Source organism: Nannobrachium achirus, assembly GCF_963921795.1.
Source record: "Nannobrachium achirus genome assembly, chromosome: 13".
In the NCBI taxonomy this organism is placed as follows: domain Eukaryota; kingdom Metazoa; phylum Chordata; class Actinopteri; order Myctophiformes; family Myctophidae; genus Nannobrachium; species Nannobrachium achirus.
The window spans coordinates 10539679-10557756 of record NC_137833.1 but is presented as its reverse complement, the minus strand read 5'-3'; the positions used below and the strand labels follow the sequence as shown (position 1 = coordinate 10557756).

General features: G+C 45.2%; 2 protein-coding genes across 3 annotated transcripts in view; both read right to left on the bottom strand.

Annotated features, from left to right (window-relative positions):
• Nucleotides 1-1925: 1925 nt before the first annotated feature.
• Nucleotides 1926-10595, bottom strand: znf365 (zinc finger protein 365; the record flags this gene model as incomplete). The annotated part of the gene is made up of 8 exons (XM_080741159.1): nt 10468-10595; nt 8491-8846; nt 7030-7178; nt 5661-5948; nt 3691-4006; nt 3088-3265; nt 2737-2777; nt 1926-2178 (listed from the first exon to the last, which is right to left on the bottom strand). Exons 2-8 carry the CDS (start codon nt 8832-8834, stop codon nt 1926-1928), a joined length of 1569 nt encoding a protein of 522 aa, XP_080597285.1. The 5' UTR covers nt 8835-8846; nt 10468-10595.
• Nucleotides 10596-15006: 4411 nt separating this feature from the next.
• The window catches only part of sptbn1 (spectrin, beta, non-erythrocytic 1), a 182269-nt gene continuing 179197 nt past the window's right edge, over nt 15007-18078 (bottom strand). For both annotated transcript variants that reach the window (XM_080741157.1, XM_080741156.1), the window contains one exon: nt 15007-17828. In XM_080741157.1, coding sequence (XP_080597283.1) covers nt 17616-17828 — 213 coding nt within the window. In that variant the 3' untranslated portion in view covers nt 15007-17615. The remainder of the gene's footprint in view (nt 17829-18078) is intronic.

The window sequence follows — 18078 nt, the reverse complement described above, 5'->3', positions numbered from 1 at the left end:
AATTATTTGTGGACCCCCTGGGGGTCCCGACCCACAGGTTGAGAACTACTGGGCTAGAGAACATTCTTCATATGGTGGCTCAGAGAAGAGTTATAGCGATGAGTGTTTGTACTTTACTGTGCAGGGCATCATCAGAGGAGTGCGTTTGGAAGTCATCGATGGAGTCATTGTTCCTATGATCAACAAGTTCCTTTTCCTGACGGAAGGAGTGTCACCCTGCTAATCGAAATACAGTGGATGCGCTTGGTTGAGCGACATGGTACTGATGATAGAGTAGTATTGTACCGTGCTGTGGCCCTCTGGCAGAGTGCAAACGCTCGTTTTGACTGCAAGAAGTAAGGGAGCCGTGCATTGCCATTTGAAGTATTTCACGCGTTCTGGATTTCTTTCACCGAAAGTATAAGGTTGCGGGTGCGAGAGGCCGAAATGGGTTTCCTCAGACGGGTGGCTGGTATCTCCCTTAGAGTTAGGGTGAGAACTTCAGTCACCCGAGAGAGACTTGGGAGTAGAACCGCTGCTCCTACACTTGGAAAAGAGTCAGCTTAGGTGGTTCTGGCATCTAGTATAGATTCCCCCCCGAGTGCCTTCCTAGGAAGGTCCTCGATGCACGTCCCACTGGGAGGAGACCCCGTGCCAGACCAAAGACCAGATGGAAGGATTATATCTCCAAACTGGCTTGGGAACGCCTCTGTATACTCCCTGAGGGAGTGGAGGAAGTTGCTCTGGATAAGGAAATCTGGAAGTCTCAGTTGGAACTGTTACCCCTGCGACCTGATACGGGATAAGCGGTTGAAGATGGATGGATGGATGGATTTCTTTCCATGCAATTCGTATTTGTTTCAGATAAGGCTATCAGAAGTGGTTACAAATGGGTTCACTCCAACTCAGGGTTAGTACAGCACCACCTCCTGTGTTGTTGGGCTCAAATTAGGTTCTGTAACCGAGCCGTAGTGTATGGAAACAAAATCCAGAACCGGTGAAATATGAGAAACACTGCATTTTGTTCTCGCAATCAAAGAGAGTCCTAAGAGATTATGGGTGGTTCGGAGTGGGACTGGATAGTTATAGGTGGTTCGGGGCGGTACCGGGTGGTTCTGGGTAGTTCAGGGTGGTACTGAGTGGGACTGGGTAGTTCTAGGTAGTTCCAGGTATAGTTCTGGGTGTTACTGACTGAGTGGAGCTAAGAGGTTCTGGCTTAGCGTCTAGGCTTCGTACCCTGTGGAGCGTTGGTTCTGAGGGTTCTAGATGTCTAGGCCAGTGGTTCTCAACCTTTTCAGGCGGCGACCCCCAAAATAATCATATTTTAACTGGGGACCCCACCCCCCTCCCCCTCCCAACTCTGACAAGCACAAAGGCGCCTTTTCCACCGGCAAAGAACCGGTTAGGGTTCTTTCTCCAGCCGATGGGATGAACCAGAGGTGAGCTTTTCCACCAAGAACCCGAGTTGCTTCCGAACCGTAAAAGTTGGTTTGCGGCCGGTTCGCAAGAACGAACCAAGGTCCCAAGAAAGTTGCCGCCCCATAGGCGGGAGAAAGAACCTGAACCGGTTCTTTGCCGGTGGAAAAGGCCTCTAAGAGTTGAGGCATTAAATTTTTTATGACACGGTTCTAGTGTCATAGCAGATCTACATTCTCACAACGCCTCGCGTTGCGAGGCGTTGTGAGCCTGAAGATCGTCTATTTTCACAATTTCTGCCTCTAATATTTGACAACGTGGCCAAAGTTTAATTTGTCATTTCAGAGGTATTAAAAGGTCCTTACATTTTCACTTTAGCAATGTGCAAATATACCCTCTATACACTTAAACCTTATGTTGGTTTGTTTAATGGTGAGTGAGAAAACAACGTTTCACATTAAGTTCACATTAAGTTCATCATCCGGGGACCCCCCCTGGGGTTCCCGACCCGCAGGTTGAGAGCCACTGGTCTAGGCTTCGTACCCTGCGGAGCGCTGGTGGTGCTGTGGGTTCCAGATGTCGTCCCTGTGTTCGGGCCGACAGAACAGCCTGGAGGACTGGGCCAGGCGGTCGCGGTGCGAGCGCTCCTGTTCCCTCTCGCCGTCCCGCCGCTGCTCGCGGTTCTCCTTGTCTCGGTCCCGGGGCGACCTGGAGAACTGCGAGGAGGAGTGGCTTCTGTTGTCACGGACACCGGAGGACGAGGAGAGCTGACCCCCCGCCGACCTGCGCAAATGATCGGATGAAGAGAAAGGAAGATGTTATTATCGAAGCTCTTTGGATTGTCATGAGCTTGCGGATCCACTATTTTCAACAAGCCACTGCTCCTTGTCTACAGTACATGTATAGAAGAGGATGAGTTAACGGCAGAGGACACGTTTAGCATTATGTGCAAATGTACTGTGACAAAACTAAATTGTAAAATTATTATCAATATAACAGGGCTTGTTATATTGTTTAATGTTAATATGTGGTTAAGCTTGGAAATAGCTTTCTTGTGGAAATTGTGTTCAACAAAATAATTTTTTGGGATAGAGATTTCTTTGCTGTATCACTTCTGTTTTCTTGCTTTAGGCTTTAGTGTTGGCTGTACAAGGTTGTTGCTTTGGATCAATTCTTAAACAATGGCTTTAAATTAAGTATCTGTTTGTGTTATCCCACCGCCAAACTGGTGACCTCATCTGCTAATTATATTTGAGTGATATTCTAGAGAAGTGTAAATAAATGATGTGTTAAATACCTTTATATTCTGATAGTAATCATTGGTTAACTGGTGTTTTTTACCTGCTTTTACTGGTCCTGTGAGGTCTGCTGTCTGTAGACTGCTGCTGATAAACAATGATAAGAGACAGAACAAACACATGTTGACTAGATGTCATTAAACTGCTGCTGAGATACAATGACAAGAGAGTCATTATGAGACAAAGACTCATCTAACCTGTGGTGAACAAAGTACTCAACCACAGTATTGAGTCAAAGTATAGATACTCCTGCTCAAATATTACTCGACTTGTCAACGACCCCTAGTTGCTCTTGATGAGCAGGTTGTTGCATGGTTTTCCTCCGTATATGAATGTGTGTTCACTGTTCAAGGTTTTAACACCTTGATATAATGGTTATACTGGGGTTTGATACCTTACTATAGTGGTTGTACTGGGGGGGCGGGCTGGCGGTGTCCTGGTAGTACTGCAGCAGTCTCTCGGCCAGGGCGATGCGTTTCAGCAGGTTCTCGATGAAGCGTTGGATTCGAACCTTCCCACAGCTCTCCTGACGCGCCGCCGCTTCCAGGAACTTCTGGATGGTCAACACCTCCCTGTGGGACACCACGACGACAACAACATCATCATCACCATGGAAACCTACTGTATCTATGCATAAAGAGGGGCGGCAGTGGCTCAGGGGTAAAGAAACCGTCATTAGAACACGGAGAGTTCCTGAAGGGTTCCCAGTTGGATCCCGGGCTTCCCCAGAGTTAGTGTCGAAGAGTCCTTGAGCAAGACTCTGAACCCCTAGTTGCTCCCTGGTGAGCAGGTTGGTGCCTTGCATGGTTTCCTCTGCCATTTGGGTGTGAATGTGTGTGTGAATGTTTGAATGTAATGCACAATCTATGTAAAGCTCCTTGGATAAAGGCGCTATATAAATGCACCATTTACCATTTTACCATTTGCATAAACTAACGTTAAAGCTTAATTTCTCTTGCGAGGACAAGAAAACACACACAGGCACGTGGCCTTGTACCTCTCTCGTCTCTCCAGCTCGTTCTCGGAGGCGTTGAGCTGCTCCCGCAGCGCGGCGATCACCATGACCGCCACGTCCACCTGGCGGCTGAGCGAGCGCTCCCTCTCCGCCACCTCCTGCCGCTCCCGCGCCAGGTGGCGCCAGTGGGCGCGCTGGCACAGCAGCTGCGTGTCGGTGTGTGCCAGCTCCGTGCTCACCGTGGCCAGCCGCCGCTGCATGGAGGTGTCTGCGCAGCGCAGCGCCTGGGCCAGCCGCCGGCCCACCGCCGCCGACGCAGAGCCCCCCGTCTCCAGACCCGGGTACAGGATAGGCCCTGCTGGGGGGCAGAGGGGGAAGAAACTACTAACATTTTTGTACAGAAAGGAGGCTAATTTACGTTCTGTAGGATGGAAACCGGATAGAGCGCTCGTTTTCGGTGGAGATGACAGAGGCGCGCCGTCTCAGCATTCACCAACATCGGCAGGTTAGCTATTCACCAGTTTAGCATTCACCTGCGTTAGTTTTACTGAGGTTAGGGTTAGGGATAAGGTTTAGGTTTAGGTGCACCTCTGCACGGTCCGAGTGACCACAATGGAGCGCTCCCTACCTCCGGTTCAGCCAATCACAAGCTTCAAAAATGGGTTAGGGGCATGGTTATCCCGTTTCCACCCTACAGAACATAGACTCACAGACAGGGAGACTCCTGTTGCAGAACAAACACTCTATAGGCCTATCAATGATTACTATCGCAATAAAGTGCTTTAACCTTTTAATAGCAATAAAAACCTTTAGTTCTGACCAAAATATAACAAGGGGAGCACACACTGGACACAAGCGGCTGCGCAGCGTCGCGTTGCGTTGCGGTATCGACGCACTTGAAGTGCCACGTGGTAACCCCAACTGAATGCGGCGCGCTGCCACACAGCACATCCATTTTCTCTGGAGGGGAGAACCATGGGAGAACATGTTCACCGCACGGCAACGCGCGTCTGACGCCACCGGTGTGGGTTAGTTCATTGAAAATAATGGGGACGCATGTTTTCCGCGCCGCCTCCGCATCCGGTGTGTGTTTCCCTTCACTTACCCTACCTACGAATATACAATATATTTATTTCTTATTTCATACAAACAACTGGCTTCCTCACTCCCTGCATATACCCAATGGTCAATGCACACGTGCAAGCTCAGATTGTCCAGTCAACCAACCGTGGAGACGAAATGGATGAGGACAGACCGACTGTTCCATACGGTAGTAGGAAGGATACTGTAGTAGGATTGTGACAGGCCTGTGCTTGTAGGTCAGCTATTTTCAGCGTGCAGCGCTGTATGACTCGGGCAACCACACTATTGTTTAGCGGTGCTCCTGCTGGAAGGAGCTAAGCTCCAACATCTGGCTTTGTCCGGGACGCAAAGCATGGCCTACATCTGGCCTACAACTGGCCTACAACTTGGCACAAAGTGCTCAAAGTTTGCAGGGTCACATTGGCCAAGCTTTGTGTGACACTTAATGAAGTCAAGTCATAAAATAGCACAGCTAACCTTACACTAGGTGTATTGTTCTAGGTCAGAGTCACCTAAAATAAACCTGTTTTCATTTAACTTTTCTGTAATCCCAAAAGTCCATTGAGTTCAGTGGACGTTTTATTTGTTCCTTTTTTGATTGGACAATATAATGTCCAATCAGACATGCTTCACATGACATCATAATATCTCATATAAATGGTAAGACGGAATTCATTTCCCAGTGGATTCCTCACCACTCACGTCAGTGCAACCACACTTGCAATTTCCCAGAATTGCACCCTTCTAGTGTGTTTTCATCATCTGACGTAACCCTTCAGCCAATCAGACATCACCATACCTTGATATCGTGATGTCATCCTTTCCCCCATCTCTGATTGGCTCCCCATTAGAGTCAACGCAACCACACTTGCAATTTCCAATTGCATCTTTCTAGTTTTAGTTGACTCCGGGCTGGAACGTGGTCCTACCTGCCATCGCCTCTGGGGGGCGCTCTGGGCGCTGCTCGGGCGCCGGCGGCGGGTCGGAGGGAGGCGCGCCGAAGGGAGGGTGGTGGCGATGGTGGGAGGGGTCATACTGCTCCTTCCTCCCCTCGTCTGTCTCCTCATCTTCCTCCTCCTCCTCTTCTTCTTCCTCATCCTCCTCGTCCTCCTCCTCTCCAGGCTCCTCCTCCTCGGCCTGTGTCCCCACCCCCACGCTCTGCGTGCGCCTCCTCTCCGAGCCGTACGAGGTGGAGGAGGCGCGGTGATGGAGTCCGGCTGATGGAGACATTTGTTTATTGTTAATATTGAATATCTTTTAATCGATGAATATTGTGCCATGTAAGGCTGGGCAATACATCGAAAATGTACTTTAAATGAGGTATTAAAATGCGAGGTATACATACCGACGAAGACGGCATGAAAAAAGTCAAATTAATTAACAGACACTATGCATGCACATGTAAAAAAGCAGTCCATCTGTAACCAGGTGTGGTTATTTTAATAAAACCATTGTTGGAAAATGGAAATAAGGCATTTAATTTCTTTATTCTATGTGTACTGTGCAGTGTACATGTATGCATGGATATGCTATTCATTATCTGGGTTAGGCAGGCAGTGGACCTAAAGCAGAAAAAAACATTAAATACTATATAATGCAGTGGTTTTTACTAATATCGAGGGTAATATCGATATCGAGGTATTCAAAAATGTTAAGGAAAATCAAAGGTTTTCCTTATATCGCCCAGCCTTAGTGCCATGCCATCTGACCTGACGAAGATACCGTCGGGTCACTTTCACCCGGCTTCACCTGTTGGCTGCTAACTGACCATCTGACACCACGGCCATGCTAATACCACTGTCTGGATTACAACCTTGCTCTGTGGAACTGAGCTCTCCATCTCTGCCTGCTTCATCAACTGTCTGGAGCTGCAGTACCAACACAACAACAAGGATTGTTTTGGGAAAGCGTGTGTCTTGCAGACACTACAAGATACAACTGTCATCTACTGTATTCATTTATATACCAAGAGAGGAACCACCATGTTGCTGTACTGTTTTACCTTGCCTTGTCTGTCTGTCTCTCTCAAGCATAGTAAATTGCAAATATACTCTGATCATTCTCCCGTCTTATTTCTTTGAATTATTTCTATGTTCATCAGAGGCAAGCCTGGCCACAGGGGAATTTAAATAAATAGATTCATCATGCCTGTTGCTTAGGTATGGCAACATGACTGTTGTCTTGCACACGCGCCTTCTAAGTTATGTTGCCATACCTTAGCTTTTGCTGAACTGACGCCACTTGCAGTATGTTCATGGGAATAAGAGTCTGATGTTATTTAAATTATGTATCTATTACCGGCGCCTCCGCAGCTCTCTCGGCAGTCGCTCAGGGAGCGCACGTGGAGCCCCCTCCCTCCTCTGTCGCCTGCGGCGGAGGGGGCGGAGCCAAACGGCCCCCTGCGCGCCGGGAGGCTCAGCTCGCTCCAGGACGTGGCCACCACCGAGCTGTGGACGGAGGGGTAAAGTAGTTTAGCACATTCACTCGAGTACCGTGCTTATAGTAAAATGTTTTGATATGTTTTACTTGACTGGAGTATTTCCAGTTTTACTTACAGTTTACAGTTTAGGCATTTAGCAGACGCTTTTAATCCAAAGCGACTTACAATAAGCAGATAAAACATCACAATAATAAACAAGATAATATGTCAATACATCAACAACAATATAACAAATGCAAATGGATATCTATCTAGAAAACTAAATAATCAGTCAAGAAAAGGTTCTAAAAACCTAAAAATGCTAACTAGCTTCATGTATGGCCATTGAGTGTTTCAGTAGTGCTAAGGGTTTAGGTGGAGTCTGAAAGGTGAGTCTTCAGTCCACGGCGAAAGCTAGCAAGTGAGTCCGTTGTTCTAAGTGCGACAGGGAGTTTGTTCCACAACTTTGGGGCCAGGAGGGCAAACTGTCTCGGACAAGTGGATTTTTGCCCTGGGGTTTTTAGCGAGGGTTCTGTCAGCATCCCTGAGTTGGCTACTTGCCATCCTAGTGTCTTTGAGGCACTACATTGTCACTCGCAAGTACTGCATTCGGCTGTGTATGTAGGTAGGTAGGTAGGTAGGTAGCTGTGGGTGTTTAAGCCCGTAGCCCAATCAAGGACCAAATTTCTAGCAACATCATCATTAACAGCCAATGAGAGACCAGCATTCCTGGTGATGCCAGTGGTCTGGTGAGTGCACCTCATGGCACGCTCTGCTGGTGCACAGGCCATACATGGCCTACTTGTGCACAAGCAGCAAGTTGGCACCTCGACAGAGTGCAGTTCTAGTTCTCTCTGCACTCAACGTATGTAAAAGTACAATAATATCAAAACATTTATTTAAGTTCAATAAAGCACTGGAAAAAAAAAGGTCCACAACATCTCAGAGGCAAATGTTGTACTTTTACTCCACTACAATTATTGGAAAACTTTAGTTACTAGTAGATTTAGATTTGTATTACAAAACATAGATTAACCACGTCAACCCGATGTACATTTCGTCCCTTTGAAAATAGCCGATCTACAAAGTAGATTGGCTATTTTCAAAGATCAAAAATGATTTTTATACATTTGAAAACTTGAAATGGAAAAATGCATAATGAGTAGGCCTACTTTCTACTTTTGGTACTTTTAAGTACATTTTGACACCAATATACTTTTACATTTTTTTACTAAGTAAATTTAAGTAAATATCGAATTCCAGACTTTTTCACTTGTAACAGAGTATTTCTACAATTCACTATTGATAGTTTTATTTAATAAAAACATAACAAATCTTACTTTTTCCACCACTGGCTGTGGATCTGTCCCGTGATGCTGAAGGCTCCTGTGGGAGGAGCGGGGGCGGGTTCAGGAGGAGGGGGAGGAGGCGCAACGACCTCAGAGCAGGAGGTGTAGGAGTGTCGGTACTCCAGGTGCGCGCGGAGCGAGCTCAGGCTGCGAAATCGCTCCTGCTCGCCGCAGCGCGGGCAGCGGAACGGGAGGCGCGACAAGGAGGAGGTGATGTTGGTGGAGGAGGAGGTGAAGACGGCAGCGTTGTGGCCGGAGGAGACGCAGCAGGAGGAGGCGTTCCTCTCTGGGAGGAGAGAGGAGCCGGAGCCTCGGGAGCAGAACTTCTGTTGCATCTCTCACCTCACCTGGAGGAGAGGAGAGGAGACACATTGTCAATCTACATCAGGGGTCTTCAACGTTTTCAGGCCAAGGACCCCTTAGTTGAGAGAGAGATGAAGCAGGGACCCCCCACAACCTGTTCATGGATTCCATATAGTTTCATCGTTTGACAGCACAATCATCAGTGTATTTTGGATTCATGTCAATTTGTGTTTTCAGATATTTAACCACTTGAACCGCCAATACTTAATAAACTTGACTTTTCACTCTGTACTTGTCTGCTCCTTTTCCCCTCTACACCAAACCTCTTTGCCGAAGATAGCCGGGCTGTGAGGCGTTGTGAGCTTGTAGATCGGCTATTTTTGGCTAAGTTCTCCGAAGATGGACGCTAGGGTTCAAGTGGTTAATGTAAAAAAAAGTTTCTATCACACAAAGATTTGGAGGACCCCCTGTAGTAACTCTGAGGACCCCCTAGGGGTCCCGGACCCCCCGTTGAAGACCCCTCTTCTACATAATCACGTATTTAGTTGTGACCGTAGGTCGCAGTTAACCATGAAAACCGTCACATCTTGTCAGTAACGTCAGTGGGTAACGCCTCTATAGCTGACCTATGACATCACATTGTTGTGACGTCACATTGTGACATCACATTCCGTCCTTGTCCCTTGTGTGCTGCTCATATATGGAGATCCCTGATGCCCATAGCTTGGAAGGCCCATATATGGACATATTGTGTGAGTCTCATCACTTGGTCTATAACATGATAAGACATCTATGATGTCAGACGTCAGTCATATCCATTTTTGGGAAAATATATTTTTTTTAAAAACGTAAACAGCCAACCGCAACATACATGGGCATAAAAGGGATTTGTTCCCCATGCATCACAGGGATCTCCATATCTCCATATATGGGCATAAAAGGGATTTGTTCCCCCTAGCATCATAGGGATCTCTCTAACAGGGCAGGTCTACAAGAAAAATTACTTCAATCACACACATACCAGGTAGCCTACCACACATATATTTGAGTGTCTCATTCATGTAAATCCTTCAACCAACCAATACGTTGTGACTTCAGTCATTGAACCTTTAAGTAGCCTATATTTGCACAAGACATACATGCATGCTGCTGCTGCTTGCTGACAGGTCGCACACGCGCGCACATATACACACGCGTTGTGGTCAACAACAATTATGCAACACAACACACAACGTCACAATGATACAACAGGTCAGTGAATGGACGTGCGTGCACTAAAAAGCCCACCGTCACCTGCATGCGTGCAGCCTGCCACTGTAAGAAGGCTTATTACTTAGCTTTGCTTTAGAGCTCTAATCTACCATGCAAAGCAAAAAAAGGGGGACAGATCTGAATCTGATCTGCAAGCTCACAATAGGCTACGTTAGTGTCAGCAGCTTGCAGATCGGATCTGTCCCCCTTTTTCGGCAAGCCACACACACACACACACACACACACACACACACACACACACACACACACACACACACACACACACACACACACACACACACACACACACACACACACACACACACACACACACACACACACACACACACACACGTTCCCTTGCAGTCTGTACAATCACAATGTAAATGTACGGTAATAACAGATTATACTCACTGCGTTGCTATTACGGAGAGAATGAATGGTGTTCAGTCGCTGCTGTCACTGTAGTGCATGTCATTATTAACAGCATCATCATCATGTCACACGCACAACAGCAACCTATAATATGATGTCATCATTCACTGAGAGAGAGAGAGCGAGAGCGAGAGCGAGAGCGAGAGCGAGAGCGAGAGCGAGAGAGAGAGAGAGAGAGAGAGAGAGAGAGAGAGAGAGAGAGAGAGAGAGGGGTGTGACTCAGTGCCGTGCACGAGGCGCGCTTGTTTTTGCGCACCGCTTTCAAGGGGATTTTATCCATTCCAAATCCCTTCCGCGGATGGAAGCTCCGCCCATGGCCGCTGAGCGAGGAGCAGATTCAAACGAGCCGATCAGCGTCATTACGTTGATCCCTGTGGTTGTAGTTTTACATTTTGACCAGTAGATGTCAGCGTGGACACGTCTATATGAGACTGTTTCACACTGAGTGAGACTGTGGTTGTACTGGTCATCTCTCAGTACAACAGTAGAAGACTGTGGTTGTACTGGTCAGCTCCCTGTTGTTTAACTGTATAGGCCTACTATTATTACTCAACCCTAATTCTTAATCAAATATTCACACATAGACATATGCATGCATTTGTTAAAGGTAGGGTAAAAAAGTAACAGGAGTCTCCATGTCTCTCCAGCTATTAATGAAAATGATCAGGGGAAAAAGGAACTGTCTGTAATTAAGCTGATAAATGGGTACTCTCTCCGGATTGGCTGCATCACCTACCTGAAAATGTAGGCCTATTCTCTGTTTAATAAAGATCTGGAAGGACCCAGGCCTGTGAGTGAACAAACACTATAGCAATGACTACCATCAGAAAAAAGAAGGGGGGGAAAAACCTTTTTGTTTTAACCAAAGAATATCCCTTTAAACCGGGTTCAAGTTATAGTCAATTTAACAAAATGGGTCACTAGTGGGCATATACAACACAGACTTTGTTTCATTAAAATGCCACAAAATACATTAAAAAAACATCTACTGTAAGCATAGGCTACTTATGAAAATAAATCAGCTAAATCTGAGAGATGGGAGAAGACCTCAAGACACCGCTGTTCATGACTACTTTAGAATCAGCACTTCTGTATGGGTGAGGCTGAGGCTGAGACATGGGCCCTCACGGCACAGCAGGAGAAGACCCCGGATGGGGTCTACACAGGAATGCACTGCTGTAGGCGTCACATGGGAACGCTGGGAGGACCACCTCAGAAACAGGGTCCTCTATGGGGGTCACATCCATCCACAGGTCAGGGCCAAGGTCAAAGATAGAGGGATGAGGCTTGCAGGGCACTGGCACTGAAAAATCAGACCTTTCCTCACCCAGGAGGCAGCCCAGCTCCTCATCCAGACATCTGTCATATCAAAACCTGACTATTGTAACTCTCTCCTCACTGGTGTCCCGGCATGTGCACTTAAACCTCTCCAACTGATCCAAAATGCCGCGGCACGACTGGTCTTCAACCAGCCTAAGTTCTCACATGTCTCCCCCCTTCTCCGCTCCCTCCACTGGCTCCCGGTTGCGGCCCGCACTGAATACAAAACACTGATGCTGACCTTCAAAGCTGCCAAAGGTATGGCTCCTCCATACCTCCAAAACCGGATCAACCCCTACACCCCCACCCATTCACTTAGATCAGCCAACACAGGGATGCTGACAGAACCCTCGCTAAAAGCCCCAGGACAAAAAAAAATCCCCTCGTCCGAGACAGTTTGCCCTCCTGGCCCCCAAGCTGTGTCACACTTGGAACAACGGACTCACTCGCTAGCTTTCGCCGTGGACTGAAGACTCACCTTTTCAGACTCCACCTAAACCCATAGGACTACTGAAACACTCAATGACCATACATGAAGCTAGTTAGCATTTGTTTTTAGGTTTTTTTAAATCCTTTTTTCTTTACTGATTATATTGTTTTTTTTTAGATTGATATTCATATGCATTTATTATTTTGTTGTTGATGTTCTGACATGTTATCTTGTTTATTATAGTGATGTATTATCTGCTTATTGTAAGTCGCTTTGGATTAAAAGCGTCTGCTAAATGCCTAAACTGTAAACTGTAACCGGTACTGTTGCCTGTGAGGGCCTATAAGTAGTACTCAGTTCTTTTTAAGTAAATCTACAATATGTAAATACAGAATTTACAGTACAATCTTCTATATAGGTTAACTTATAGAATATGCCTCTGTGCTGCTGAGAAATGAGTATAATCTTTATTTGTGGCTGTCCCAACTCCCAATATCCCAAGAACACCTTTTTAACTGCCTCATTGTATTGATATTTTCCTTGAACCATGTCTTAATATGTACACGCAGTATCTGTAAATACATCATTAAAGCAGTTGTAAGCTGTGAGCGCTCAGTTTACACATCTACATTCAAGAAAAAACATGGAAATAAGTAGGGGTGTAACGATAACTCAATCGAAAAATTGATTTTACTTTGCAATGATCTACTGTATTGTTTGCAAAAGCAAAATATCGTACAGTTTTGGCTTTGTATCGTGTCGTTTTAAAATACAGTCGGTATCGCATCGTTTAGCAATGCAAATAATTGATTGTATGGAAACTAAGTATTTGTGCCTTGTATTTGGCAATTTTAAGAGGGAAAATGAAAAAGAGGGGTCTAATTACCTTTCCATTCCATATAGCTACTCTTGGTCTATCAATAAATGTGTGTAATCTCTGTGTTCATGTCAAGGTGGGTTTGTCCTTATATTTGCTGGATAATCACAGCGTTACTTACTTACATAATAGACTTTTTACACGTTTTACACAGATTTAATTTCTTTGCTAAATAGATACTATATCGATTTTAAATCATTGAATCGAATCGCATCGTATCGCCATGAATGAACCAATATCGTCCATGTATCGTATCGTCAACCATGTATCGCGATGTGTATCGTATCGCTGTTAAATGTACCGTTACACCCCTAGAAACAAGCTCTTGAGCTTTAAGAAAGAAAAAAAACTGGGTTACTAGGTCCCAAGGTGGAGGGGCCTTAATTATTTTATATTTAAGCTTTTGAAAAATAGCAGATATACAAGTAGATTTGCTATTTTTGAAAAAAAAATGTGTGCAAATCTTTGAATATATGTATTTTTTAAGCAAACTTTTGTTTCAAATTTTGATTCTGGGGGGTCCCTGGAACTATATATTTTGAGGTGGGGGTCCGTGAGCTTGTATATCTGCTATTTTTCAATAGTTAGCACAAAAAAAAAAAACACTAAATAATGTGTTCCCACTTCCCAGTTACAGTCAAAATAAGGTTTTTTGATGATTCTGAATCCAATGCAAGCATTTGTTTTGCACGAAAAACATTCCTTGGGCTAGAAAGGCCCCTGTGAAAAGTGATGACTCATCACTAAACCATAGTTTTGTGAGGGCCTTTCTAGCCCAAGGAATGTTTTTCGCGCAAAACAAACGCTTACATTGGATTCAGAATCATCAAAAAAAATATTTTAGATTGTAATTAAAGAATATAAAAGATGAATGTTAAAATTATTTCATGTACTTCTTTCTATTGTTTTAGAGATACTTATTTCAGTGGTTGGGGGCATGCGTACAAGTGGCTAAATATGTCATTTTACACAGAAGAAGCCCATTCCCAAGATACAACGCAACCTTCCATGGTTGGATGTGACTTATGGCGGCTAGAAGTGTTACTGTAAATAGCAATAAAGAAACTGCTGGCTTATTGTGTCTAAAAAGACATATTTAGCCACTTGTACACATGCCCCCATGCGTACGCATGCCCCACATTTTAACATGATAAACTCAATAAAACAATAGAACGAAACAAATTTAAACATTTTAACACTCACTTTCTCTTTTGTCTAATTACAATCTACAATATGAACCCTTGTTGTAAAAAAACAAAGTTGTCCTTTAAGCTGCCAGGCTATACCCAGGCCAGAGCCCAGAATTTGGTGCGACGCCCCTGCACACAAACACACTTCCGGTTACCCTTAAGGCCGCGCTCACACATGTGCGTCACGCATCATCATCTTATCGTCTGAGAATGGCCACTGGGGGTGCCGTACTAATGCATTGTCAATGGAAGGTTGTTTGGTTTTTTGTCGTTGCCGTGTCTCTAGCTCAACCGCAGCCTGTACGCTCTTGAAGAGACACGGCAACGACAAAACACCAAACAACCTTGCATTGAGAATGCATTAGTACGGCGCCCCCAGTGGCCATTCTCAGACGATAAGATGATGATGCGTGACGCAGATGTCTGTACGGCGCCTAAGAAGCACTGTTAGATCAGACACTCACGCACATGCAAAACACACAAACACACAAGTCACGACACAACACGGTCAAGATTCATTTTAAAAGCATTTTAATGGCTTTTTGCACATATGTAACAGAGAGGGCAAAGTTCTACAGGTGCAGATCCAACTACCAGTGACCCCCAACCCCCCCTCCCTCCCCTCCAAACCACAAACTCCAAAACTCACACGGACTACTCGCCTACGCCCCCCTCCCCACAACCCCACCCGCTATGGCAAAAAAACAAGCGCACCTCCCCCAAGACAAACCGCCCCACCCATCGTGGCATTGTTGATTGTGCAATTATGAAGAAATATGTCATTACTATAGTTACAGTGAGAGAGGGGGGGAGGGGGGAATGCAACACTAACCCATCGTTTTATCAAACAAGCCAGAGAGAGAGAGAGAGAGAGAGAGAGTAGCAAAAACTATAATGACACAAACGGCTTCAGACTTGCGTCAAACAAACATCTGGGTTAAAATCATTTTTCAAAATCACTTCCAGTTGTTTCAAAACTGCTTAATTTTTTTTGGTCCATTCTGACCAGTAACAGACAAGAGAAAATGAGATTCCGTTTTGTTCTTATAGATTTTCTTTTTTGTTTATCCAGTGTTGGAATAATAATCGTTCGACCGACTCCGTTTCAGTTCCCGGCAGGCAAGAGCAATCGATTATATATATATGAGAGAAGGAAGGGAGCGACTGGTCAGATTCTCGTTTGACTGGACAAGTCTGAGTCGTAGGAACGTGGAGCGTTTTTTAAAAGCCGACCAAAGCAAAGCGACCGTTTTTATTTGCATTTTCTGCGACACAACTCATCCCAGCTAAAAGCTTTTAAACCCCCCCCCCCCCCCCCCAACTGTGTCCACGGTATTGACCACCACGCTTTTAAACTTTATTTTATTGTTTCATAGTTAACACCTATGTCTTCATAACTTGTTGAACTAAATACAATTCTTAAACATACATTTTATTATGAAAAACAAAACAAACAAAAAATAATACAATAGTGGGGAAAGGAAAAAGATAAGGAATCTCAAAAACTAACTAAAATAAGTAACTAAGAGGAAGAGGAAGTGTTAAGCCCGACCCGCACTTAACCGCACGACGACGTTGCGAGTCCGAAAATAAGCAGACCTATAAACTCACAAAGCGTCAAAAAGCATTGTGAGCTTGAAGGTCGGTTATTTTCCAGGCACGAGACACCGTGGTGCGGTGGAGTATGAGCTAGGCTTCAAGATAACACAAAGTAGTTAACAAATTAAAACTTAGTGGATGGTTCTTCATGAGTTATTAAACATTCGGACTGTTCTTAGTTCTTAGTTTTCTTTTTTTCTTCGTCGAGGCGCTCGGCGGATCCTTCATTCATCGCTTAGAAGTGTGTACGAAGCCGTTTATGTTTTTTTTTTAGGTAAATAAACATTATACATTATAATGAAGCTTATTACGTTTGGTAGCTCTTAATATCATTATTAGTAGTAGTAGTAACAATAAGTGAAAATTAAACACAGGTTTACCTTTTTAAACAGTTTTTTTGTTGTTATACACAAGTTATACATACAGTTCAAAGCACCTTATGGTAGGGTAACTCTCTAAAATGACCCAGTGTGTGTCTTAGCGCTGAAACAACCCCATGGAACCACAGCCAAACATTACTACACCACAGGTGGAACGAATTCGACGTAAAAGTGTAATTCCATTATACTCACAACATGTACTCAACCGTGTTTATACGACAGTACTGTACACAGTGTTGCCGCGTACTTTAACTACAGTAATACGGTGTTAATATGCTGGAATTAAGTTACAGTCAAAATGAGTCCTATACTGCACCGGCGTAGAATGGCTTCTGCTGGTCCATCTCGTTGCCAGGAGCTTCTTGGTCATCAATACCGCATGACTCTCTCTGTATCAACAATAACGGGATTATAATATGCAACTGCACTGTGTTGGTTCAAGCCCCTGATTTAGGCTTCATTGTATGACAAGTGTCCCCAAACAGAGAATTGGACACCGTCACACGACGGGTTTCGAATCCGGCTGAAGCATACCTGGTGTCGTTGTAAAGAGTTACCCGTTGCAAACTGGTTTCTCCCAGGCCGCCACATTGGTCCCGTCCCATCCACAGACGGACGGACTGACGGACGGCGGCCTCGGGAAGAAGACGAGGACAGGAAGCTACGAACTATCACCCACGAAGAACGCAGGAACGAAAAGACGAGTGAAAAAAACAAAACGGTGACGAGATGAAAGCAGCGAAAACGATGACGAGAGAACTTACAAACAAACAAAAACTAGGAAGAAACTAAACAAAAAAGAGCAATAAGTCATAAATCGGAATATTCTGGAAACTCTTCTTCAGTTGGTGCTTTATTGTTGTTCTGCGGCAAACTCTGGATGTTGTTACGGCGTTTCTTTTTTGTTTTTGTTTTTTTAAATCTCGATGTTTATTTACGACAGCAGCTGCCAAAAGCGGTTTGCATTCCCCTTTTTCAACTTTTTTTTTTTTCATCATTCAAAAGATTTTTCTTCATTCGGATTAGTTTTTTTTTCCCCCTTTGCTTTTTCACTCCTTATCTTAGAAATAAAAAAAAGAGAAAATAAAGAGGAGACATTTTTTTCTGTATCGTCGCTCTGAGCCGACCCAGATGAGTTTAGAGGCACGAAGAGGAAGGACCACATTTTGGCTCTGAGCTAGCATGCTGGAATCACACTCTGAGGAGGAGGAGAGGAGAGGGGTGGAGAGGAGAGGAGAGGAGAGGAGGAGAGGAGAGGGGAGAAGGATAGGAGAAGAAGAGGGGATAAGAGAGGGGAGGAGGAGAGGAGAGGAGACTTCGTGACGGAGGTTCTACTTCTTCTTGCTGAACAGGCTGAAGCGCTTCTCCTTGTCCTTCTCTCGCTTGCCGGGGCTGGACTCGGTGGTCGCCGCGGCGACGGTGGCGGGGAGCGTCTGAGCGCGTGCGGCGGGGGCGGGCGTGCTATGGCTGCTGGGGGTGACCTCCGACCTCGCGGTCGACGCCGCGGCCACGGAGATGGCCGTGATCCAGCTGTTCATCTCCTCCTGAGAGACACACACAGCGGGTTAACACACTATTTGCCATGTATCTGTCTATATCAGGTGTTCCCAAACTTTTTTGTCTCAGGGCACCCCATAAATATCTTTTTTAATCCGAGGCACCCCTACATTATAATTTTCACTCCCAGCACCTTATATTTATAGCATATCGTCGTTGTCGGGTGGAAACCTTGTATGTCCAAAACCGTTTTGTATTTCTCATCTATAAAATGTACTAAACTAGTGAAAACAGCAG